The sequence below is a fragment of the Trichosurus vulpecula genome, chromosome 1 (assembly GCF_011100635.1).
Source record: "Trichosurus vulpecula isolate mTriVul1 chromosome 1, mTriVul1.pri, whole genome shotgun sequence".
Lineage (NCBI taxonomy): Eukaryota > Metazoa > Chordata > Mammalia > Diprotodontia > Phalangeridae > Trichosurus > Trichosurus vulpecula.
The window spans coordinates 441481576-441508682 of record NC_050573.1 but is presented as its reverse complement, the minus strand read 5'-3'; the positions used below and the strand labels follow the sequence as shown (position 1 = coordinate 441508682).

The 27107-nt window shown below is 34.7% G+C and overlaps 1 protein-coding gene across 1 annotated transcript in view; it reads left to right on the top strand.

The window, feature by feature from the left end:
- Nucleotides 1-27107, top strand: part of POLK (DNA polymerase kappa) — a 55840-nt gene that overhangs the window by 7557 nt on the left and 21176 nt on the right. The window contains exons 3-5 of the mRNA XM_036763314.1: nt 10157-10309; nt 21213-21344; nt 25760-25913. Coding sequence (XP_036619209.1) covers nt 10157-10309; nt 21213-21344; nt 25760-25913 — 439 coding nt within the window. The remainder of the gene's footprint in view (nt 1-10156; nt 10310-21212; nt 21345-25759; nt 25914-27107) is intronic.

The window sequence follows — 27107 nt, the reverse complement described above, 5'->3', positions numbered from 1 at the left end:
TTAAAATAGTCATGATTTTTGTTGTTTTTGTCATTAATGTAGTTAATTAAGTTTATACTTTTCCTAATATTAAACCACCCCGGTATTCCTGGCCTAAATCTAACATGGTCATAGCATATAATCTTTGTGATATTTTATTTTCACCTCCTTGTTAATTTTTTAAAAACATTTTTGCATCAATGTTCACTATAGATATTGACCTACAGTCTTCTTTTTCTGTTTTGATTCTCTCTGGGTTATATATGTAGACCATATTTGTTTTCATACAAGGATTTTGGTAGGATCCCTTCTTTTGCTATTTTTGCAAACAGTTTATGTAATATTGGAATGAATTGTTCTTTGAAAGTTTTATAAAATTCACTTGTGAATCATCTAGTCCAGTTTTGCTCTTAGAGTTCATACATGTCTTGTTTAATTTTTTTCCTCTGAGATGGCTTTATTTAAATTCTCTTATTCTTGTTCTGTTAATCTGAGTATTTTATAATTTTGTAAATAATAATTTATTTTATATGAATTGTCAGTTTTATTGCTATATAGTCATGAAAATAGTTTATAATTTTCTTTATTCTTCACTTGTTGAAAATTTTAATTTTTTATAATGACAATTTGGTTTTTCTCTTCTTTTAATCAAAATAGCTAATGAATTATCTTTTTTTTTTTTAGTTCCTTGCTTTATTTATTAGTTCATTGGGTTTTTTTTCAATTTTTAAAATTTCTTCCTTGATTTTCAGCACTTCTATTTTGGGATTTAATGTGAGTTGCCTAATTCGTTGGGTTTTTTTAATTCATGCCCAATTCATTGATCTATTCTTTCTCTTTTTTGTTAATGAAAACATTTAGGACTATAAATTTGCCCCTAAGGGCTATAAATTTGTTTTTGCTGCATGCCCAAATATTTAGTGTGTTTTTCCTCATTATTGTCATTAACTTCATTTGAAATTATCTTTTCTGTGATTTGGTCTTTGACCCACCAATTCTTTAAGATTTAGTTAGTGTCCAGTTGATTTTCAATACTTTTTCCAATGGCCTTTTCTTTAATAAAATGTTTATTTTATTGTGCTCAACAAAGGATATGTTTAATATTTCTGATTTTCTGCATTCATTTGTAAGATTTTTATGTCCTAATACATGATCAACTTTTCTAAAGATGTTGCACATGGTTTAGAAATATGTATATTTTTTACCATTCCCATTACATAATTGCCAGAGGTCTATTGTATCTCATTTTTCTAAAATTCTTTTCAGGTCTTTAACTTCTTTCTTTTTATTTTTTGGTTAAATTTACCTAAGGCTAAAAGGGGGTATGGTGAGTTCCCCCACTGTTATAGCTTTACTATTTCTCTTTGTAATCAGTTTGGTTTTTCCTTTAAATATTTAGATGCTTTGCCATTCAGGGAATATATGGTAAATACTTAAATTAATTTAAACTGTCTATGGGAGTGCTGTCAAACTTGTGGATCTCTGCCAGAATAAAACAAATGTTTAAGAAAATAAGTAAAAATACAGCATAACATAGATAATATTAATTTTTTTATTTTCTAAATAAGCATATAGCCAGCAAGGATCCATCATATTTGAATTTGTTACTACTGGTAGTAACAGATGAAGCAGATGTCATATTTCTGTTTATCCCTTTTAATTAAGTATTTTTTGCCTTGCCTTGTCTAAGATCATAATTACTACCCCTGCTTTTTTCTTAATGTGTTCAACTGTGGCATTATAGATTTTGCTCCAGTCCTTTATTTTTAATTATTTTAACTTTATGTAATCAAGTAAGAGATAAGAGAGGATCACAAAAGATGAAATGGACAGTTTTGATTACATTTAATTGAAAAGTTTTTGCGCACACAAAAAACCCCCACAATACAGCTAAGATATAAAAGAAAACAATTGAGGGAAAAAAAAACCTTTGCAGTAAATTTCTCTGACAAAAGACTCATTTCCAAAATTTATAAGGAACTGCTTCAAAATCATAAGAACAAAACCCATGATCTTAGGATAATAATCTTAGGATATGAGTATGCATTTCTCAAGGGAAGAAAACTGGGCAATCTATGACCATATGAAAATATGTTCCAAATTGCTACTAATTGGAGAAATACAGGCAATTCTGAGGTATATTACACCCATCAAACAGGAAAAGATGACAAAAAAGAAAGTAGTGAATGTTGGTGGGGCTATGGGAAAGCAGGCACATAGATACACTGTTGGTATAACCCTTCTGGAAAACAATTTATAATTATGCATAAAAACTTACCAAATAGTAACTTTGATGCAACAATACCACTGCTAGGCCTATAACCAAAAGATATCAAAGAAAGAGGAAATGGCCCTATTTGTACAAAATTATTTATAGTAGCTCTTTTTGTAGTGGTAAAAAAAAAAAACCCTGGAAACTAAGGAGATGCCCATCAGCTGGAGAATGACTAAACAAATTATGGTATATGAATATGATGAAATACTATCTTGCCATAAGAGATGAAGAAAAAGATTGTTTCGGGGAGACTTGGAAAGACTTGTATGTACTGATGTAGAGTGAAGTCTTAAGAACTCTTATCAACTAAATTATCAACTGTGATTTCAATGTACTGAAAAAGAATAACACTACCCACCTCATGACAAAGAGAAAATGAGCTAATAGACAGAAAATATAATTCATTTTTGGTTGTGACCAGTATGGGAAGATGTTTTTGCTTAATTATGCTTATGTGGTATAGGTGTTCTATGTTTCTATCTTTATTTTTCCCGTGAGGGGCAGAAGGGGAAAATGAATGGTTGATACTTGATAAAATAAAATAATGTTTTCTTAACTAAGAGGAAAAGGGTCCATATGTGCAAAAATATTTAATAGCACCCCTTTTTGTGGTTGCAAAGAACTGGAAACTTAAGGCAGTGCCTATCATTCAGAGAATAGCTGGTATTTGAATGTAATAGAATACTATTATGCCATAAGACATAATGAAAAGGATAGTTTAAGAAGACTTTATGACCTGGGAAGACTTTATAAACTGATGCAGTGAAGTGAACAGAACCGGCAGAACAATGTATACAATAACAGCATTGTAAAGACAAGCAAAAGAGTTAAGGACTTTGATTAGTGCAATGACTAACCACAGTTAAAGAAGACCAGTGATGAAGCATGTTATTCACTGCCTGACAGAAGTGATGAGCTCAAGATGCAGAATGATGCCTGGCAAATTTGGGAATTTGCTTTGCTTGAATATGTATATTTGTTTCAAAGGTTTTGTTTTTTTCTCCTTATTTCAATTTGGGGAGATGGGAGTTAGAGATAATTGTAATTGAAAAAAACATCAAAAATTTTAAGGAAAGAAAGGTTGATTTGAAGTATCAGTCATGAAGGGAGCTCCTTGCTGTAGTCCACTTTACTTACCATGTATAGATAGAACCTGTCAAGGAAATGATACACAGTATATTTCTATTTCTTTAGTAATTTAGAGTTATTTTATCTAAGAGATTGGGAAGAAATTTAAGTAAAAACAAAATCTGTATGACACATTATATTGTGCTATGGAAATCTGATGTTTAAAATTAGTGAATTTCTCTTTTACTTGTAACATACTAGGCTGACACATATTAGGTAGTTGGAACAGAACTCTTAGTCTGTTTCAAAAGTAAAATTTTAATGGAGAAATGGAAGGAAAAAAAGCATTAATAGGATTTCAGTAGAGTGTATAAAAGCAGTACTGTAGAACTGTTAGATATAGAGAAATGAGAGTTCAGATATGGGTGAATAATAATTAGAGATACAGGAAAATGGAATGTCTGAATCAGAGAGGGAAGTGAAATTTGAGAAGGTTTCCTTTTGGCAACTATTAAGACTCACTTCCACTATAGTTACATACACAGAAGAGATCTCTCAGTGTAATATGTGAATAAGAGAATGGGATTTTTCCTATTGGACAGGCTTTTAAATTTAGCTTTTACTTATTATCATTTTCCTTTCCAGAAAATGATTCAGCATTAAGATTTTTCAAGTACCACACCCCCTTCCTTCATCTGACAATCATGTCTCACGCTTCTGTTTTCTAGATTAATACATTGTACATGTACATACGTATACTATATATGTATATATGTATATGTATATATATATATATATATACACATTTGGTTTTAATATCAGTCAGTTGCTTTTAGTCACTGAAACTTTATCTAGCATCATATTTTTAGGAAAATTGAGAAGCCACATGAAAACAGTTGTATATTTGTTTTATGTATTTTTTCTTCTTAAAGGGCTGCCTTCTCAGAAGTTTCACCACAGCTCCTTTTTTCTTTTTTAAATCTAGTTTTAATGCTTCCATTTGTAAATTCTTATTTGCTCTCTATTTAACTTCTTTCTGCTCATTTCATTCTTCTATCTATCCATTTATTCATTGCATAAATATTTACTGAGTGCCTACTTGTGCTGGCTGCTTTGGGGGATACAAAGATGAGTAAGACACAGTTCCTGCCATTAAAGTTTGCAGTATCTAGTAGGGAGGATGAGATAGTCACATAAATAACTATAATGCAAGTTAGAATGTGATAAGTACCAAAAGAGAAGGAAAAACGATTTATTTCCTTTTAAAAAAAATGTTTTGTTAATTTTTATGTTGTTTTTGCATCAAAGTCATTCTCCACATCCACTCCCCTCTGCCCAGATTGAACCATTCCTTGGGACAAAGAAAAAGAAAAGACTATCATACAATCTGTACAGCCTTCCATCCCATTTTTCTCTCTATCTTGTGAATGGCCAGATATAAAACAAAATGGTTGAGAGTTCAGAAGAGGGAGATATCTCTTCTGGCTTATGGGATCAGGAAAGGCTTCATGGGGACACAGTATCTGGGTTAGATTTTGAAGGATTGAGATTTTAATACTGAGAAACTGGGAAGAGGGTGTTATAGAAATAAGAAATTATATGATACCATGTTTTTCTTCACTAATAGATACAGGGAAAGGGTAACAAAGGATTTACTCTATCATTATTGTATCCACAGTTGTTATTTTTTTTAAATCAATTTGTATCAGAATAAAACTAAGAGTATCAGCTATAATTATGCCATATGCTTTTTCTCACAGATAAATTTCCTTGGTTTGACAAAGAAGGGAGATCTGAGGTGCCATCCAATTCTAATTCTAAAGAGAGGGTATTGCTTTTGTGTGTGGGTGGGAAGAAACTATAGTATATGCTTTTGTAATGAAAGAAGACATTGTTAGAAACATACTTAACGTTGTCTGGGAATAAACAATACTTGTTGGAAGGCCAAGAAGGTTTTAATTATATCTTACATTTATTCCTCCTGAATAAACGGGTACATTCCCTGAACAGAGTACAGGAGAAAGTACAAGGACTCAGACCCCAGTCCTTTTATTAACCCCCACTTCAAATCTCCCTCCAGGCTCTTCATTGGTCAGATGCAACCCCATGACTGCCTATGTCATGCACTCCTCAAATGGCTCGTTTAAGCATGTGTACAAGCCTCTAACCTTTCACCCGACCAGAGACCTAATCAGTCACCTGACTTACATTCTGCTAAAGCTGGAGGTGGGGGGTGCAGGGGTGGGGTGGGGCTGGGAAGAGGGATATTTTCGACTTTGTGGAAACAAAACTGCTCCCTCCATTTCTTACAACATGATGTGCTTTGTGACAAGATTCTGGTTTATGTGCCAGCCTAGAGCTATCTCCAAAAGACTGGTAATCCAGGCTGATACCATTTTTTTCTAATGACTATATCCTTGCCAAATGTAGTCTAAAAATCAGCACAAAGTCTTTTTTTAAATTAGTTTCTAAAATTGTCTCTACTATTTCCCACATTCACTAATGTCATAATGAAGATATATTTATCTGACTGAAGGGAAGTGTCCTTCCAAAAAAATTATGGTCTTAATATTATGGGTCATAATTGCATTTTTTATTAAACTTGGCAAAATTTGTTTTTGACTTTACCTAATTTCCTTTTGGGTTTGTGTCTTGTGAGTCTGTGCTTTAATTTATGTTTATCATTTTCCTTCCCTTTGGGAAACTAGTGGCAGGAAAGAAGCAGAAACAAAAAACCCATTGGTAAGCAGTTAAGGAAAGAACTTTCAATCACACACTCATCAAGCTGGCCCTACCGAGAGTATTGCAAGAGCAGACTTGCCCAGGCCAAGTTCCCAAGCAAAGTTATTTGTCATCATAATGATCAAGACAGAAGTTAGGTGCTATTATAGGTTCCCAACCCTTTTCAGAACATTTTTATTAAGCTCCCAGATTTATTAACTTCCAGATTATTTTTATGAGAGTTTCACTTTTCTGTTATTGAGCTTTAAAAAATACTTTTACGTTTTTAAATGAACTTAAAAAGTATTACTTTTAAATTCTTTGTAATCATTGATTTTCAAATCATCTTTTCAACATAGTTTCAAAGAAAGGGTTGCATTCCTTCCTTGTCAGCAGTTTGTGATGAAGAGTCATTGTTTTTGTAAAAAGTAACCCAGTTTTAATAATTTCTTATTGTTTATCAGCACAATGATACAGCTCACAACCCTTCCACACCCTTAATCTAGGTGGTTTAATGAGTCCCTATGGCCAACAATGTATTAACTTGGTAGTCTTTGCAAATTTACATAAACTAGTTCTTCCTTTACTTGAAATCTTTCCAGGATTTCCAAAGTTTATGCTCCATTGGCGTAGCCTTTTTGTATCACTTCTATGTCTTGGAGAGGTTTTGGGATTTTAGCAGGAACTGGTCTAGATAAGTACATATGAATTACCAAGCCTATATATCTATAGACTGATATTTTTCTATTTTGTCCCTATGCCACATTTTTTGTTCAGTCATTTTCAGTCCTGTCCAATTCTTTGTGACCCCATTTGGAGTTTTCTTGGCAGAGATACCACTGGAATCATTTTCCATTTCCTTCTCCAGCTCATTTTACAGATGAGAGAACTGAGAAAAACAGTTAAGTGACTTGCCCAGGATCACACAGCTAGTAAGTGTCCAAGGCCAGATTTGAACTCAGAAAGGTGAGTCTTTCTGGCTCCAGGCCCTGCCCTGTAAACACTGTGTCACCTAACTGCCCCTATGACACATTACATAGTAGTTGTTTTTAAACTAATTGGTTGTCCCTTATAGAAATGTTATAATTTAGCAATGAATGAATGAATGCCATGAAGAATTAAAGGACACTGCTTAAACAAATGTTTATGCCTTTTCATATGTCTAAAGATTAATTGAGTACCTTCTTTTTCTCTGTTAGCAGTTTTCCTGCATTTAGATTGCATTGCCTAATTTTAAGTTGAGAGTTTCTTCTATTTTATGAAATGGTATTTGCTACTAGAGTGAAAGCTATTTTCTTTTTTTCCCACATTCTGGAGCTTCTCTACCTGACAAAGGGACCTGATCCAAAATTTCTTTCCCCATAAATTCTAGGTGAATTCTGTTGAATGAGGGATTCCATAGAGAATAATTCCTATTTATTTAGTGATCTTCCTTAGTGTCTTGCTTATCTCCTACCTAACATTCATCCTGCATTCAACAGACCTGCTATGCAAGTCTTGATGCAATGCAAAGAAATTTGGTCCTCATCTTCAAAACTTTTCTCAAAGAATTATCCTTTTGTCTAGTGGTGTGGCACAGCCTGGTCAGATCTGTCCTAAAAACCTAGAGGCAGAGACTGTTACTTGTTTCTTGGCAGCTGGATATTTCTACCTTTTTGAACAAAGGTGCTATTTGAATACAGAACTTTTTTTTAACCTTATCTATAAAGCAAAAGATGTGATTTGGGATATATCTTTGCTGGGATATATCTTTCTTAGGTCACCATGCACAATGATTTATCTGTTTGTAAAATTTTCCCTGGGAAGATCTCATTTCTAGGGAGTTAGGGAAAATCAACCAATGAATCAATTAACTGTCATTTATTAAGCACTTACTATGTGCCAGCCACAGTGCTTAGTCCTGGGATTATCAAAAAAAGAAAAAAAGCAGAAAACAGTCCCTGTCCTTCAAGAGCTTATATTCTAGCTTATATTTTATATTGTAGTGGGCTGAGACTATATATAAAAAGTGTATATGTATATGTGTATACATATGTGTATTATATATAAGTACCTAGATACAAGATAAACACAAAGTAGATGGAAGTTAGCCTTGGAAAGGAAAGCATTATCAGAATTTTAGAGCCCAGAAGGACTTTGGAAAGCTAGTTTAATTTCATTATTTTGTAGACTTTAAAAATTGAGGTACAGGAAGGTCTGATTTCTCCCTTGCACTCAACTCTTTTTTTTCCTTTACTATCAGCTGTAATATTTTGTTAAATCCAAAAGCACAAATGTTCATGATTTGAATTTCCGCATTTTGATTGATCACCATTTTGGCTAAAATGAAATTGTTATATAAAAGAAGACCTGGGTAGAATTTGTCATTAACTTGTTTCCCTTTTGAAATAGTAATATTCATAAATTCTAAGCTTAATACTATTCATTTTCCTTATATTTCTGCCTATAGTTTTTAAGTTAATCATTTTAATTGAAGGTCTTAAAGTCTGAGACCTCTTTACCATTTACATAACTGTCAAGGAAAGAAGGCTCTTAGTTTCAACCATCTTTGTATTTCAATAAAATCTTATTTTTTGAAAATTGTATTTTCTGGAACATTCTGTAGTCTTGGATATAGTTCTTGCTACTATTGTTGATAGAAACTAATTCTTTGCACATCACAATTAGACTGCCTGCTGCTATGTCTTGTTCTAAACTTCATTAGAAACATAATTGTAAAGGGGATCATTTTCTCTTTTCATTCTTAGTATTGTCATAATGTTTCTAATAGACCAGACTCTAATTAAGTGAACTAATTCCTTGTGTTGAAGTATATGAAAGCAATTTTTTACCTCCTTCTTAACAAATTAATCCTGTTAAGAATGATTTTCTGCCATGTAAAATTTTTTCTTGATACGTTTTGTTATAAAGGGATATATATCCCTTTCATTTCTGAGTCTTTTCCTTCTCTTTCTCCTGTCTAGTAAGTCACCATTGTAACAAAAAATATCAAAAAGAAGGGGAAAAAAGGAGCTCAGTAAAATTAATCAACACATCAACTCTGACATAAAGTCAGTACATACAATATTCCATCATCTTTTTTCCCTTGCTTATTAAGAACTTTGAACATGTCTTTTTCAGGAGTGGGAATTTAGCTATCAAGTAGAAAATGGCACTGCAGTTCAATTTATGGTCTCATCTTGCATTCACTTTCTATTTTCTCAGCCAAACTTTACAGTTTGTGTTGATTATCCATACTGAAATGGGAATATTGAGGGAGTGGAATGGTACTACCTCAATTTCACTTCCTCTTTACCTCAGTCACTGCTCATTATTAAACTGCCAAACTAGCTTATAACATGATCCTCGGTCTATTCTTGGAAGTTATCCTGAATTTTGACTCAACTGCTGAATCAGTATTGGACATTGTTTATGCAGCTGTTTATTCTAGCACTGTTGTGGCAATGCTATATACCTTTTATAGCAATCACATATGATCAATAATCTCTTCAGCTTCTATCCTGCATAACTCTAAGTATGCAGGTTTAAAACCAACTACAAATATTCAGTATCCATCAATTGTAAGTAATGTTGATACATTACACACATTTGATAGAAGGAACATGTTGTTTTTTTTTTTAATTTTGGCAAGGAAGTCTTTTTGTTTTTTCAGAAGAATAAAGGGTACTTTTTTCAGAACATGAATAATGCAAATGTATGTTCTGTGTGACTTCATATATATAATGGGCATAGTGAAAGGCATTGCCTTATACAGTGATGAGGAAAGGGGTGGAGGGAAGGAGAGAATTCAGAACTAAATAAAATAAAAATTTGGAAAATAAGGAAAAATAGGAAAAATGAGGAAATAAGGAAAATAAGAATTTGGAACTAAATAAAATAAAAATTTAATTTAATTTTAAAAAGAATAAAGTAGACAAGTAATAGAGACTGCATGAGCAGTTTAGGGTGCAACATGATATTGCCCTTTCTGGTTATTGACTATATCTTATTGATATTCTTTTTCTGTAGACTCATATTTGACACTTTTATACTAAAAGTAAACAAAATGGTAGTGCTGGCATTTTTCAGTATCAAAATATGTATTTAAAGTTTTCACCCTTTTTTTCCATTAAGGTTGACAAGTTTGCAATGGAGTTGGAACAGAGCCGTAACCTGCACTGCACTATAGTACACATTGACATGGATGCTTTCTATGCAGCTGTAGAAATGAGAGATAATCCAGAACTGAAGGATAAACCCATCGCAGTAGGCTCAATGAGTATGTTGGTAAGTAAAGATCAAAGACAGAAAAAAAATGTTCCCACAGCAAAGTCAAGGAAACTTCCTATAGGTATATGACATAGTTCTTTCCATTTCAAATTACAGCTAGATCCCAGTGAATGTGAATAACAAATCCTGTGAAGTGATGGTATATATTTCAATTCGTATCATTTGAAGTAATAATTGTGTAAATATGGTAATGGTACCAGCCCATTGGAAATAGGCAGTATGAATTTGAATAATGTAACCATTCCACTGCATTCATTAATTGCACCAATCAGGACCTGGCTGCTTTTTTTCCTTAGCAAAATATTTCAAATAAGAAGATACTTGAAGAAGGGAAAGGAATTCTCTATTCTTGATTTCTAACTACTAAAGTCATTATGAAATATTATGTCCTTCAGAATTTACTTTTAGTTTGTCTGAAATGGGTGAGTGTCACATGTAACTTTGACCAAAAAGTACATTAAAACCACATTGGAAACTGGGGGTGCCCATGAGTCAGGGAAGGGCTAAACAAGGTGTGGTGTATGAATGTGATAGAATGCCATTATCTTGTAAGAAATGATGAAAGGGATGGTTTTAGAAGAACCTAGGGAGACTTGAATGAATTGATGCAGAATAATAGTGTTGTAAACATAAGTGATTTTGAAAGACATAGTCACTCTGATTAACTTAATGACCAGCTGTAATTCCAGTGACTCATATTGAAAGATATCCACCTCCACATAGAGAACTGATGGACTTAAGAGTATAAATTAAAGCATATTTTCTTCTATTTCTTTCTTTTTTTGGAACATGGCTAGTGAAATTTATTTTGCATGTCTATACATATTTGTAATAGGTTCTTTTTTTCTTTTTGTCTTCTCAATTGGTTGAGAAGGGGAGGGCAGGAGGAGAGATTTTGGAACTGAAAATAAAACAAAATTGAATTTTTAAAAATACCTCTTAAAATAAACTAAGAGACCAAAGAGAAGAAAATATAGCCCCCAAACCCACTGCACAACAATAATAAAAATCAACTAAATAGAAAGCTAGGTACCAATATGATTTAAAACAAAACAAAACTACAGTGCCACTAAAACTTAAAATACAAAAAGCAATCCAGTTGGAGAGATCCTAAAAAGCATTTGTCCTGAGAATTTTTTCACTGTGTAAGATCAAATTGCTTTATCATTAAGAGGCCTTCAACTATATCTAACTCATAAAATAGTATACATGTATGCCTATTGCAATCTGCATCAGAGGGAGGACCCACACTGGGAGTTCCCATACCACTGAAATCATAGTGTCTTGATATGTTATTTGTATACATTTTTCTATTCTCTTTCTTTTGTTATTAACGTTTTATGTTGTCTCCTCTGATAGAATAAAAATACTTTGAATGCTGGGATTGTTTCATTTTTGTGTTTGTTCCCCAACCCTTGGCATATAATAGATACTTAATGCTTGTTGAATGATTTTTATAAAAGAAAGATATCCCCACAATTCTCAAATGAATGAATAACACTTTAAAGAAATTAAGCAGAAATTAACAATGATAAGAAAATTGGAAGTAAAATCACAGAATTTAGAATTAGAAGGGCATCCATCTTTTCCAAACCATACCTGAAAGGAATCCTTACTATAACATATCTGACAAGCGATCACTCAAACCTCTGCTTAAAAACCACCTGAAGTAGTGGAAGCTAGCATCTCTCCAGAAGGGCAGTCACACTTGCCAGGTCTTTTAGTAGCTGAGGGATATAGTTGATCTGTACCAAGGGACCTTAATCAATTTGGTGGTCCATACCTGTCTGGATTGCAGCTCTCTATTAGCCATTTTTATTCCATCATTTCCATTACAAAAGTCATTCCTTTTAGTAGAAAGAAAAGCCAAATGAGAATTGAGCAACTCATGCTTCTCCTTGTCCCATCCTCCCCTAGCTATAATCCTTTCCTCCTTTGTTCCTCCTTTTTCTCTCAATACAGCTCAGTTTTTTTAAAAAAAAAAGACTAACTCCAAAATACTTTTTATTTAAGAACTTAAAGAAATCATAGGAAAAAAAATTTAAGCTGGAATTAAAAGGTGTTTTTAAAAAACCAAGAGGAAATAATGAAGAAAGTTAACAATGTGGAGAATATAATAGAAAAGCTTAGATAAAAATTCTGTTATATCTACCAACAGCAGACTTCTTACAGCAGAGCAGAACTGCACATCATCATCGTAAAGAAGAGCTCACACTTATATATTGCTATAAGATTTGCCAAGCACTTTACAAAGGACCTGGCGTGCATGGCATCCGTGGAGTCAGGAAGCATCAGACACAACTGAACAACAACAGAATCTCATTTTATCTTCACAACAGAAGTAGATGTTATTATCCTCATTTTAAAGATGATGTAACTGAGGCAGACAAAGATTAGGTGATTTATATGGGGCCACATGGCTGTTAAGTATCTAAGGCCAGATTGGAACTCCTATCTTCCTGACTCCAGGGCAAGCACTCTATCCATTGTAAAACCTAGCATCTAGAAATACAGTTCAGAACGAAATCACCAGATTATATAAAGAATCAGAAAATTTTCAGATTCAAGTGACAGATGTTGAAGATCAATCATGTAACGATCTCCATATTACTGACAGTCCAGCAATCTTAGATAAACAAAAGAAATTAAACGCTGCACTCTAGAAAATAGTTTTTGAATGCCTAGGAGTGACCAAAAGAATCCATGATCTGTAAACAAAATGCACACTGTCAATTTCAACTCAACAGACATTATTAAGTGCTTACCCTTGGGCCCTGCACTAGTCCTGAGGGCCCAGAGACAGAAATCAAATAGTTCCTGCCCTCAAGGAGCTCACATTTTACTGGATGAGGGAACGGGGGTATGACACTATTGTTGTTCAGTCGTGTCTGACTCTTTGTGATCCCATTTGAGATTTTCTTGGCAAAGATACTGGAACGGGTTGCCATTTCCTTCTCCAGTTCATTTGACAGATGAAGAAACTGAGGCAAATAAAGTGAAGTGATTTGCCCAGGGTCACAAAGCTAGTAAGTTTCTGAGTCTGGATTTGAACCCAGGAAGATGAGTCTTCCTGACTCCAGGCCTAGTATTCTATCCACTGGGCCACCTAACTGCCCCAAAAACATGATTACAAGTAAATAAATAGAAAATATATACGTAAATTAACATTCAGGAGGATGAGAGTGCTAATAACTGGGGTGAGGGTGGAGAAATCAGGAAAGGCCTATTATTGATATTCTGGAAAGTAAAAAGTAGTACGTTAAAGGATGCAAGAGTTTCTCCTAGTCAGAGATGAAAGAGGGTTATATTCCAGTCCTAGAAGATTATTTGTGCATGTTGTATATGGGGAACAACTAGTAGACCAGTTTAAGTAGAACAGATGGTGAGTGAAGGGGAATAACATGAAATAAAACTGGAAAGGTAAATAGGAACTAAATTGTGGAAGGCTGTAAATGTCCTCCTCAGTAGTTTATATTTTACCCTAGAGATGTTAGGAAGTCACTGAAGAACCTTGAGCAGAGAAACCTGGTCAGATCTTTGTTTTGAGAATACCGGTTTTGCACATATGTCAAGCATGGATTGGGGAAGGGGAGAGACTGGAAGCCAGGAGGCCAGTTAGGTTATTGTAATAACTTATATCAAAGGCACAGGCAGTATAAGTGGAGAAAAGGGAACAGATACAAGAGAAGTTGTAGGTGCAAGGTCCACAGCCTGTAACATTTGTTCGGATGTGGGAAAGGGAAGGGAAGGGGAAGAGAAAAGTCAGTGATTATGACTTCAAGATTGTTAACCTGGTTGTGAACTTGGTGATGCCACCAACAAAAATGTTTGGAGAAGGGAAAATAAAATAAAATGAGTTCTATTTTGGGTGTATTAAGTTTGAGAGGGCTATGGGATGTTCAGTAGACAGGATAGAGAGAAAGGGACAGAGATGGTGGGGATGGGGGAGAGGAGAAGGTAGAGAGGAAAACTGTGAACCAGATACTGAACTCCCTGAGAAAGGAGGAGGAGTAACCTGAAGGCCAATAGATGACTGTGACAAGGAGTTGAACTGAGTGATGAAGATAGAATGAACCCAAAAGAGAGATTATTGGATCAAGCAAAGGGAGAGTCTGAAAGTGGGAATGGGGTTGTAAGAGTATGTTTACTCTTCTTCCTGGTCTGGAGCTTGGAGGCCAAGGAGAAAAGCATAGTTGATGCTAGTGGAGAGAATAGCCAAGGATACATTGTATTCTCAGAAAAGCCAGGTTTCAAGAAAAATGGGAAAAAAATTTAAAGATAAAATCTGAGATAACTTAGTTTAATAATATAGGAAGGATCCAGAGGCTACAATGGAGTAGGAGAACAGAGGAGGATGAGAACTGTGGAGAGGTAAAGCTAAAGTGGATAAGAAGGATAGTACCTAGATGGTTACTCCTTGGTACTACTTCAACAGACATTTTCTTTGAAGCACAGGGATAAGAAAAGTACATGATGGGAATTTGCATGCCACAGGATGTGGAATGACCTGTTGATAAGTGTCAGCCACCTGCTGAGGTTGTATAGTAACTCAGCATGGAGTCAGTGTGGGCCCTCACTGACTCAGACGCGAAGAAGATGACTGTCTTAAGATTTTCAGACCTAATGACTAAGAAAGAATAAGGTGGTGGTTAGGCTGAACTTCACCTGGAGCCTTGTCCCAGACAATAGCCTACAGACATTCCAGGCATGTTATTGGCATGATATTCATTCTCCCTTATCTCACCCATTCATCCACACTGCTTTAGGTGCCCTAGTCTTGCTATTTGAGATGGTTTAAGTTCTCTTTGGAGCATGTATGCCGAGGCCCCTCATACCCAGAGAGAGTCCTGAAGTGACTTGGACTTTTTCAGAGATACTTGACTGGGTTCCCTCAGCCATTAAAGGTACCATGGATAGATTTTAGAGGGCCTATGAATGTGGATGGGAAAAAATGCATCTTTATTTCAATATAATTAGTTTACTTTGCAATGCTGTGTATCTTATTTAATGCATTTCAAAATATTCTGAGAAAGGTTTCATAGGCTTTACTACTCTGCCAGAGGAGTCTGTGACAGGAAAAAAAAAAAGTTGAGAACCCCTGAGAGAGTTTCCTTTGCTCTGACATTTAGAGGCTAAGGCCTAGGTTCAACTTCCTCAATACATTATAATTAAACTACAAAATTACAACAATAAGGAAAGAAATACTTCAGTCTGCTAGAAGAAAAATATATACTTACCAAGGAACAGTAACCGGGAAAACAGTAGACTTTTCAAGGAAAACAAGGGACAATGGGGGAAAAAATGGAATTCAACATGGACAAAATTAAGAAGCCTGAGCCATAAACCCAGAATTATCTACTCAGCAAAACTCAGCAGGCTATTTAAAAGCAAGAGATTGATACTAGAGAAACATTTAGACTTTAAAAAGTTTTCTGAGACTTATGTAAAGTCTCTTACCAAAGTCTTTGAAGAAGTTAGTTTCTCTGCCCCCAAAAAAAGCCTTTAAAATAATTCACACTTCTCGAATCAAACTAAATGTGAGCACCTCCTGAATGTTACGTTGATTAAATCTATAAATGTTTCTAGAGGGTATTTTAAAGAAATAAGAAAAATGAAACAAAGGAGAAGAGACAAACAACATTATAACTCCCCTAAATCACCAACCAACATTTTGAAAAACATGTCAGATATTATTAAGAATATTTGACATTGTGGAATTATTCAAGGATAGCCACAAAACTGCTTTAAAATCCATTATACATACGTATGTGTATGTGCCCTTTTGTAAAACACCCTCCTACTGTGCCAAAAGGAATTGTTATTATTTGCAGATACAACATATGCTGAATATTTGTTTTTTGTAAAAGGAAAATACAGTGTCCTTTCTTGGTGTGGTATAGAAATTGGCTTCTAATTTAATGAGATTTGGATCATCAGTTCTTTAAACTCATTCAAATAGGATTCTACTAGTATGATAGGTGACTCCAAAATACCAAGACTGAATACCTAAATTACTTTATGCCTTCACTTGGTACAGAAGAGTCCTGTTTTAAGGAACTTAGTGGAAATTTCAAAATTATAACCTATAACCTATAACAGAGGCTACAATGGAATAGGAGAACAGAGGAGGATGAGAACTGTGGAGAGGTAAAGCTAAAGTGGATAAGAAGGATAGTACCTAGATGGTTACTCCTTGGTACTACTTCAACAGACATTTTCTTTGAAGCACAGGGATAAGAAAAGTGTTGTTAAAAAATTCAATTCTGGGGCAGTATAAGTACAGGAGTTCATATCAGCATGTCTTTCTATTCTTCTGTATGTTCAGCTGTCATAGCAACCCCATCAAAATAATTTTGTGCTTGCTTACATGAACCACTTTGTGTCCTTCTAATGTGTCCTGTACAGTTTGTTCCAATTTCTCTCCCACACAGCCCCCTTCCACTGACTTAAGCATAGTGCTGTTGTGAGAACTACAAAGACAAAAGGTTGTCAGTAGAAAAATATGGTAATTGATGGCAATTTGGTCTTATTATTACAGCCTTGTTGATCAGATGTGATCTAAAAGCGGTCATCTAGAGTCAGGAAAGAAACAATTTCTGCTTTTTGTTCAATTCAGATTTGCATTTCTTTGATTCTTTATTGAGACTGCAAACACAATCCATATTTATGACAGTGGGTTTTGTTGTGTGAATATTTTCATCTTCTTTGGGGGTACCAATTTATTTCAGGTAGACTGTTAGCTTCCAGGTAGGCCTCCCCCTTTTGTGCCAAACATCTTTCCCAAGTCTCCTCCCTGGCCCCCATTCAAAATTTTACTTACCAGCAAAGATAAGTAATAATTGCTTCTTGGAAAAAACAACACTAAGAGATGATGACATATAGGACAATTAGGTTTTGTACATTCCTATCATTTTAGTAGGCGTACAGAAGTTCACCTGAGGAGAGGCATAAATAAACACCTAGTATGTCAAAACAAAAACTTTCTGGCAGGCAACTCATATAAGCTTATTTGTTCCTCACCAAATACCAGTAAGATTTCCTGTATTCCAGACCTTGGGTTCAGATTATTAACTGTGAAAGCATCTTCACTTTTCAAATTCTCATAAATGACTAGTACGGTGGATCTCAACATTATCAAATGCGAAGATCACTTTTTAAAAAATCTTTAATTGAAATTTTTTAAAATTTTAACTTTATACTATAGTCATTCCCTGGTCTTTTCATACACACCCCCAAAATTGAACTTTCCCTTGTAACAAAACAAAAATATGAGCAATTAAGCAAAACCTATAAACAGAGGAGCAAATGTGATTCCATGTGTGTCATCTGTACCTATTCATCTCTTTGCTAAGAAGAGGAAAATATGTTTCATCACTTGCTTTCTAGGACCAATATTGGTCATTGCATTTAATTTAAGCTACCTTTTAGACTGTTTGTATTATTACAGTTATTGAGTGTATTTTCTCCTCATTCTGCTTTCTTTGATCTGCAACAGTCCTCATATATCTCTAAATTCCTCATATTCCTCATTTCTTGTAGAGCAAAAATGTTCCAAAAATGTTCTGTTACATTCACATATCACAATTTCTGTAGTCACTCCACAATTGATAGAACACTACTTTGTTTCCATTTTTTCTCTACCATAAAAAATGCTGTGAACATAATTTGAAATGGGACCTTTCTCTTTGTCTTTAACCTACTTGGAATATATGTCTTGTAGTAGAGTTGTTGGGTCTGAAGGTGACTTTTCTCTCATAATTCTAAATAGTTTTGGAACAGTTGGAACAAATCAGAGTTCCACCTGCAATGTTTTAATATATTTAACTTCTCATACCACCTCTGATGTTGACTCTTCATATTTTATCATTTTGCCAATATGATGGCTCAGAGGTGAAACCTCAGAGTTGTTATATTATTTTTTGTTCCAGACTTGTGATTTCATCCATGTTTCCAACCATGGAAACTCATAAAATCAGTCATAAAAATCATCAACTATTCATTGATTCTATTATATTAGAGAATTATTTGGGATACTGAAAAGATAAGTCATTCGCCCAGCATTAGTACATATCCAAGGTGAATTTGAACCCCGATCTTTCAAACCTTGAGTTCAACTCCCTATCCATTATGCAACATTGTCTTGTTTGCTAATTAATTTACATTTTTCTTATTAGCAATTTGGAACATTTTTTTTTCCTAATTTATAGTTTGCACTTCTTTTGAAAACCTTTTTGTTCATATTCTTCAATCACTATTGGAGAATAAGGATTTCTTTTCAAAAAATATTTTTATTTTATTTTTTCTTAATTACATGTAAAAATATTTTTAACTTTCATTTTTAATAAGTTATGAGTTTTGAATTCTCTCTCCCTTCCTCCCCCCCTGCTCCTTGAGAAGGCAAGCAATTTGATATAGATTACACATGTAAAGTCATGCAGAACATTTCCATATTAGCCATGTTGCAAAAGAGAACACAGAGCAAAAAAAGAAAAAGAAAATAAGAAAGATGAAGAAAGTTTTTTAAAAAAGTATACTTTAATCTGTATTCAAACTCCATCAGTTCTTACTCTGGAGGTGGATGGCATTTTTCATCATAAATCCTTCTGATTTTCTTAAGAATAGCTAAATCATTCACAATCATCATACAATACTGCTGTTACTGTGTACAGTGTTCTTCTGGTTCTGCTCACTTCATTTTGCATCAGTTCATATAAGTCTTCTCAGGTTTTTCTGAAACCATCCTGCTTGTAAGGACCTCCTTTTAACCTCTAAAGGTTTTGTGTACTCCCACAGGAATAATAGTTTACAATTAGAGTCCATTGATTGGAAAAATAAAAAGCTTAAATGTATATTAGTGGCTTTTTTCTTATTCTTTTTTTTTCTTTAAAAAACAAAACAAAACCTGTTAACTATAAAGAACTATTGATTCCAGTCAACATTTGGAACTGAGAAGCTTAAGTGATTTGTCAGTGGTCACTCAGCTAATATGTGTCAGGGTCAGGACGTGAACCCAGGTCTTCCTGAATCCAAGGCTGGCCCTCTATCCACTATGAGATAATATCTGTAAAAAGCACTTAGCACATAGTAGGTGCAATATAAATGTTTATTCCATTCTCCTTCTCTACCATTCTCCCTATGTCTTGCTGCCATTCATGAGGAAATCATAGATCCAGGTAGATTCAACAAATTTATATCTTATTAATCACAACAGAAATTGAAAAACAGCAATAAACATGCAAATTCAGAAAATGTTTGTTATACTCAGTCATGCTACATATTTGTTTTTGCTGGATCAAGATAAAAATAATAAGTCGTGGTACATATATGTATACATATCTACACACACATACACACATGTATATACTTATGTGCATGCACATGTGTGCACACAGACACACACACACACAAAAAAACCCTTTCCAGTCACTCCGCAGTCCTGCAGGGGCCCTCAGCCCACAGGTTAGGAATCGCTACCTTATGACCTGCATTGTTTATAATATAATGAACTTTTTTCTTTACTTTTTTGTACCTTATCTTTAACTATCTTAAAGTGCTTAGGTATTTCATGCTTACTCCTTACAAAATTTGAATTTAAATCTTCCAGCTGTTAGCTGTTATCTAACAATTCCATAGGAATCATGACAGTATTTATATGTACGGTAGTCTGACTTTCAGTATGAGAATGTTCCCAGTGGTGATGCTGACCCATAGCTCATCTGCAACTAAAAGTTGTAGACAGCTACTTGGAGCCCTGAGTGGTAATTGACTTTCTCATAGTCTTCGAGATAGTACGTGTCAGAAGCAGGTCTTAAACCCAGGTTGTTTCTGACTCCTAGTCCTCTACTATATCCTCTCCACATGCTTCCTTTAATACTTACTGACAAACTAACATTTGTGAAATACCTACTATGTGCTCAGCACAATTCTAAACATGGGTGATACAAAGAAAGGCAAAAATAGTCCCTACCTGCAAGGAGCTCAGAGAGTAACAGAGGAGACAACAGATATATAATGTACAGAACCAAGATATGTATGTGATAAATTGTACACATTCTCCAAAGGATGTCACTAATATTAAGGAAGACTGGGAAAGCCTGCTTGAGCCAGGGAAACTAGGAGGCAGAGATGAAGGAGAGAACTTCATGTGTGAGACCATCTAGTGAAAATGCTTGGAGTCAGGAGATGGAGTGTTATATGATTACAGAATACGAACATGGAGAGGAATAAGGTATAAGAAAACTGAAAGGTAGGAAGGGGCTAGCTTATGAAAAGCTTTAAAAGGCAAGTAGAAGATTTTGCATTTGATACTGGAGGAGGCAGTTGTCCTTTGTTCTTGAAAAGGACCAAAATGACACCACTGTGTTGGGGTCCGAGTATAGTGTTTCCAACTATGGCTGATCAGGCAAAAAGGAGTCACTTGAGGTTTGTCAAATGACATAGACATTCACTTTGGGAAGATCAGTTTGACAACTGAGTGGAAGATGTTTTGGAGTGGGGAGAGACTTGAGGCCTGGAGACCATCAGACTATTGCTGTAGTCCAGGTATGAGATGATGAAGGCCTGCTCTAGGGTGGTGTCAGTGTCAGAAAAGAGAAGCGTATAGGAGAGGTGTTAGTAGTCATGTAGAAACGACAGGACTTAACAACTGGTTGGATGTGGGGGGTAAGAGAATGAGGAGAATGACATCTATTTTGTGAGCCTCGATGCCTAAGGAAAGAAGGGCTTGGAAAAGATAATGAGTAAATAAAATAAAATCTTGATTTTGAAGATTAGCTTATAAAAGAAATGTGATTACCTTGGGAACTTACACTTTTAGAAATGATGTGTTACTTATAAACCCACCTAGATATATGCCCAATTAGATTTGCAAAATTTTAATGTGATTGTGTTTCATTTTCAGTCCACTTCAAATTATCATGCAAGAAGGTTTGGAGTACGGGCAGCTATGCCTGGATTTATTGCTAAGAGACTCTGCCCACAATTAACCATAGTGTCCCCAAATTTTGACAAATATCAAGAAGTGAGTAAAGAGGTAAGAACACAGGCTGATTGGAGAATTTCAGTGGTGCATCAAAATATTAATTTTGTTTAAGTTTTTATAAGTAATAGGCAAATGGTAAGTTGTGATTTGTTTATAAACTTGTAGTGTACAAATAGATAACCTGGGACTTTAAGTTGCTGAAAGTACTTTGATTACAAATGACCAGTTTGGTCTGTTGGAAACAGTCTAAAATATCTTACAGGATACATTTTACCTTTTCTTTTTTATGAGATTGTCAAAATCCATAAAAAGGAGTTAATTTATCACTTTTTATTATGGTCTTCTTTTCAAATGACTAGGCTAGTTTGTGTTATATACTAGAAAAGCTAATTTACAAATTGGCAGCTTCGAGCTTGGGAGGGTTAATGTAGTGTCAAAAAGCATATGGTTTGTGTTGGTAAAGCTTGCCTCTCCTCTAGAGATAAGCTGACTATTGATGTGGAATGAGACATATGTTTTCTGCCTTTGCCAACATGTTGACTTGTTTTGCTTAGCTTTCTTTGTTGAGAAGAAGGGTTTTATTGCATAAGTGGGCGCATAGTCATTGGGAAGGGAGAGTGTTGTTTTTTAAAGAGCATTAATAAAACATCTAATTTTTACAAATAAAAACAAATACTTCCATTTTAAAAAGTATATGGTTTATTTTGTTCTTTTAGGACTAGGACTGTTATGTCCGTTGCCATTAATGAAAACAAGGCTTTTGCAATTATGGAATTATAATGAAATATATTTCTTTTTCTCCTAATGCAATCTCATAAGACTTCGAGACAGTTAGACAGTTCTTAGAATCTACTTTTGTCATCAGTTTCAAACTCTTGCCTAATCCAGTCTTTATCAAAGCTTTTATCAAGTAACAAAATTGATTGGTTTGCAATTTAGTGCCTTTCCTTTTCTAGGCCCACTTATTCCCTGGTTGAAGATGTTAATAATGAATAAAATGTCCAAAAGGCTGACAGCCAAAGAGAAGGAGAAGGAAGGAGATTAAGTGGAATAAATATTTGTTAATGTATACCACATTATAGAAGAAAAATCTATTAATATGAGTGGCCTCAGATTGTAATGGCTAGAAAGATGGACTCTTGAGTGAAAAAGGATTAGGGTCTAAGGCCATACATCCTGGCTCTATGACTCTGGCCAAGTCACTTAACCTTCAGTGCTCCTAGGCAGCTCTTTAGACTATAAATTGTAGAGCAATTGCAGTCTGCATTAGTAGAAGGAATTCACCAGGCAGAATTCCCTCTGCAAATGCAATCAAAGTGTCAGGGGGAAAGAAAGTAAGACTGCCATTGCCAGTTTACTCTGTTTTCATTTTTTTTTTAACATGGACATAGTAAATGTCGGATCATTTTGCTGGGATCAGTCAGTAAATTTTATTATGTGCCTGCTGTGTATTTGGCACTGTGCTAAGTGCTAGGGATACAAATAGGAAAAATAAAGACAGCCCCTGTTCTCAAGGAGCTTACAATCTAATAGAAGAAGACATCCCACCAAAGGAAGCTGAAGATAGGAAGGTGGAAAGTACCTGAGGCAAAGATATGGTAGTAAATTTAGAGAAGTCCCAAAACAGTGCAGCCAAATGAAGAAACGTCTGTCCTGAGCCCCCTCCTTTAATGGAGGTTTTAAAATTCATGGCTCCACCATCTAATCGATGGAGTAGACAGTAGTGAGTTGTGAGTACCAAGGCCAATCTGATCTTGTAAATTGATGACATTTCTTGATAAGTGGTTCTGAGGTAAGTGATGAGGCTCTTGGAGCATGAAGATGTCAGAGAAGTACCAAAGTACTGCAGCCAGCTTTGGAAAAAGGTGTGAAAAGAAAGGAAGGAAAAAAAGAAAGAAACAAAGAAAGAAAAAGAAAAGAAAGAAGCAAGTGCCCCACTTCCCAACTTCTTTTTTCTGGTTCCTTCCAAATAGATAAAATAGAAAATAGGATGGCCTATTTTTTAATACAATTTAAGCTCTTTAAGAGATTGAGTAAAAACGCTATAAAAAATATTTCCTTAACCCAATAAAAAGCTATGACAGAGGATGATTCACATTCATTCATTGCATCTGAAAAGGTTTCTTTTCCTAATTCCCTGGATAAGCTTGCCCAGGTTGTTGAAATTTTTTTCATTCTAGATTTGGGCAGAGTTCATATGAGCATTCCCATATAGCCGCGCCTATTTGCAAATAGACAAATTTTAAATATACCTTAACAAAAATATAGTGTTTATTAATACATATTAATTTGGAGCTTAAGAGCTTTGAAAGGAGCCATTTATTTCAGTCATAAAGAAGCAGGGATAACTTAGTTCTTCTTGAAACATTAAAACTTTTTTTTTGCTAGAAAGTATATACTTTAGTTCTAGTAACAACCACTTATGCAAAAGAAGCTGATACAATTGAAAAAAATTCTCCAAGGACTCCTTATTCAGAATAGTCTAAGTTAGCTGTTATTATTCAGATAGCTTCTTCAAAAGAACAAATATGATTAAAGTTCTCTGAGTAAAGCTTGTTGATAAACTTGTGTTGCAATTCTTAGTGACTAACTGAAAGCATTCTTTAGGGTTTTTTTTTAAATAAACTATCTTTTTAAGATAATTTTGTTCCTCAGTATACATCCAAGTGAAAATTCATTAGGTACCTACTACATGGAAAGCACTGTGTTGGAAAGACACCTGCAAGAAATAAAAAAATAAATTAAATATTGTCCCTCTCCTCATAAGGGTTAACAGTCTCGTAGGAGATTGACAGTTATACAAATACATACATATGTATGTATGTGTGTGTATATATATATATATGTATGTGTGTAATTATAGTACAAAAAATGATACATAAGTGAGTTAGAGTGGTACAGACTACCCAAATACCTTCAGTGATATGTAACTCATTACCATACTAGACAAACCACTTCACCGTCATAGTGATTTAATTTTTAAGGCCTTCTTCCTCACAAAAAGCCGAAGTCCGCCTCTCTAACTTTCACCCATTGCTCTTAGGTCTACTGCCCTTTGTAGCTATACAGAAAAAGTATATGCCTTCTTCTTTGTGACATGGGTGTTGTAGACAGCAATCACATCCTGTCCTAAGTCTGATTAGGAGACTAATCATTCCCAACAAATAGACAGCCTCTTTTTTCTTTAACTTAAAGGATCAAAGTCCTATTCCAGGGCCACATTTGGAAGTTACTTGGAAGTTTGAAGGCTATGAATACCTCTGGATAGGCCTTTAGTATTATCCCAATGATAGACTGTCTTTGTCCTCTGACAACCATCCTGGATAAATTGGGAGACATTATCACCATATTGATTCTAAGATGATGACATTTTTAGCAACTGTAGCAAGGAGGTTGTGATTTGTTTTAATGAAGGAAGTACCTACACTAAACAAAATCAGAGCCTTGAATAATAGGTGATTTTTATGTAATTCAGCATGATTTCTTTGTCATGAGGAACTATTTATAGTGAAAATTGCCTCTACCGATGCAAATTGGCAGCTGTTTTGCAACTTACAGCTTTAATTCAGTAAATAGATATTCTTGTTGTCTTATAAGAAAAATCTTGGGGGCAGGTAGGTGGTGCAGTGAGTAGAGCACTGGCCCTGGAGTCAGGAGTACCTGAGTTCAAATCCGGCCTCAGACACTTAATGTACATTTACTAGCTGTGTGTGACGTTGGGCAAGTCACTGAACCCCAACTGCCCTGCCTTCCCCCCTGCAAAAAAAAAAATCTTAATTTGTACTCCAAATTGGCAACCTTTGACCTTCAAGTTTAATCAACCAAAAATATCCCACAACCCATCAACTTGATAAAAGACCTTTCTTAAATAACATATGTTGTTTGCCCCACAATTTAATTTTAGATTTCCCACGTGTTTTAATATAGTATATAAATATATAATTGATCCTACATATGCACTTCTTACTTCAACTAGTATTTTTGAACTTTGTTCTCCAAGATTTTATGCTTGTGTGTTCTATATATATTTATTTCCATACTTTAATTGAAATTCATTTAAGTTCTAATCAAATATAATTTTAATTTTTGTTCCTAAGAAGTGCTTTCCCCACTAATTAAAATTTTATTAGGTGTTTTCCCCTCAGTCATCAAACTACCATGTCTGAAATCAGAGATTTATTTGAAACCCTAATCACAACTAGATGAATTGATAAAAAGGAACTTATAAAGGGGAAATAAAAGCTTTTTCATGGTCTTTTGACCTAATGGTCTTTTTTAAAGGAAAGAAAATTTGGTATAAATGTGTTATATTAATAAATTGCTTATCCCATAAATCCAGTAACTATTGATTGTAAGGTCATAGTGGAGTTGCCATGTAAGACTTTCCTAACGTGGGTGTCAACTAAATGTGCCAGAGGCTTTTGCTGTAGCAGCAAAACATAAAAATTTTTTGTGTATTTGTCAAGATTAGGGAAATTCTTGCTGATTATGATCCCAATTTTATGGCTATGAGCCTTGATGAAGCCTATTTGAATATAACAAAGCATTTAAAGGAAAGACAAAACTGGCCCGAAGATAAAAGAAGATATTTCGTCAAAGGAGAAAACCCTACAGAAAATGGTAAGCTATTTATTGGAACTGGTAACCTAAAAAAAAATTAAATTGTCAGCAGAATAGGGGGCAGCTAGAGGAGGCTCAGTTACATTTCGAGAATTGTGCAATGTTTTAAACCATCCCAGGCCATCCTCTGAAACAAGATAAAGTAAAAGCTTATCTTTTTAACAACATTCTTCTAGTGATGCTGTTTGGCTTCAAATAATGAAATGTCACAGATTTCTGAAGAATTAAAATTTAAGATGATCCAAAGGGAAAAGGAGAGATACATGATGGGTGTGAGCAAACTAATGCCTATTACTGATTTGCTCAAAAGAAATGGTATACAAGAGATCATATGACTGGGAAAGAAAGTAGGCTGGTCATATAAAATGGGGGAAAAACAGATGGTCAATCAGAGTACTCCACTGGTATCCAAGGTATGTTTAAAAGCCAAAAAGAAGGCTCCCAATACGTTGAGTAGACCCTCTTGTAGGGGATATGTGGGAGGACATGGACAAAAGTTGTTAGATGAGAAGGGGTCAATGGAAGAGTTGTGATCTGTATCTTCAGAAGAAACATGCCTATTGATGAGAACAAGATTCCATTGAAGTATAGACATAAAGTATTTTTGAAATTAGGAAAGCAATGTTTGCTGTATTTAAAAATAAATGTTGATTTATTGACTTTTTAAATGTTCACTGACTCACTGATCTATTTATCTAACCCAAGTCTCTCCTCTGATCTTTAGTACTGCATCACCGAATGCCTATCAAACATTTAAAATTTTATATCCAAGAGACATCTCAAACTCACAATGTCCAAAACAAAACTTACAGTCTTTCCCCAAAAAACACTCCCCTCTAATAAACTTCCTCTTTTCTGTCAAAGGCACCACCATCCTTCCAGTGTATCTGATGTGTAACCTCACCTTTATCCTCAACTCCTCACTCTCATTCACTGCCCCCCCCATCCAATTAGTTACCAGTTTTTACCCTACCTCTACAACCTCTTTTGCATCCAGTCCTCTACTCTACTCATGTGGCTACCACCCGAGTTTAGGCCCTCACCACCTCTTTCCTGAATAGTTGAAACAGCCTTCAAGTTGGTCTCCCTGTCCCAAGTCTCTCACTACTTCAGTCTGTCCTATAGACGGTTGCCAATGTAATTTTAAGTGCAGATCTGACCATATGACTCCCAATTCAGATTTCAGTGGCATCC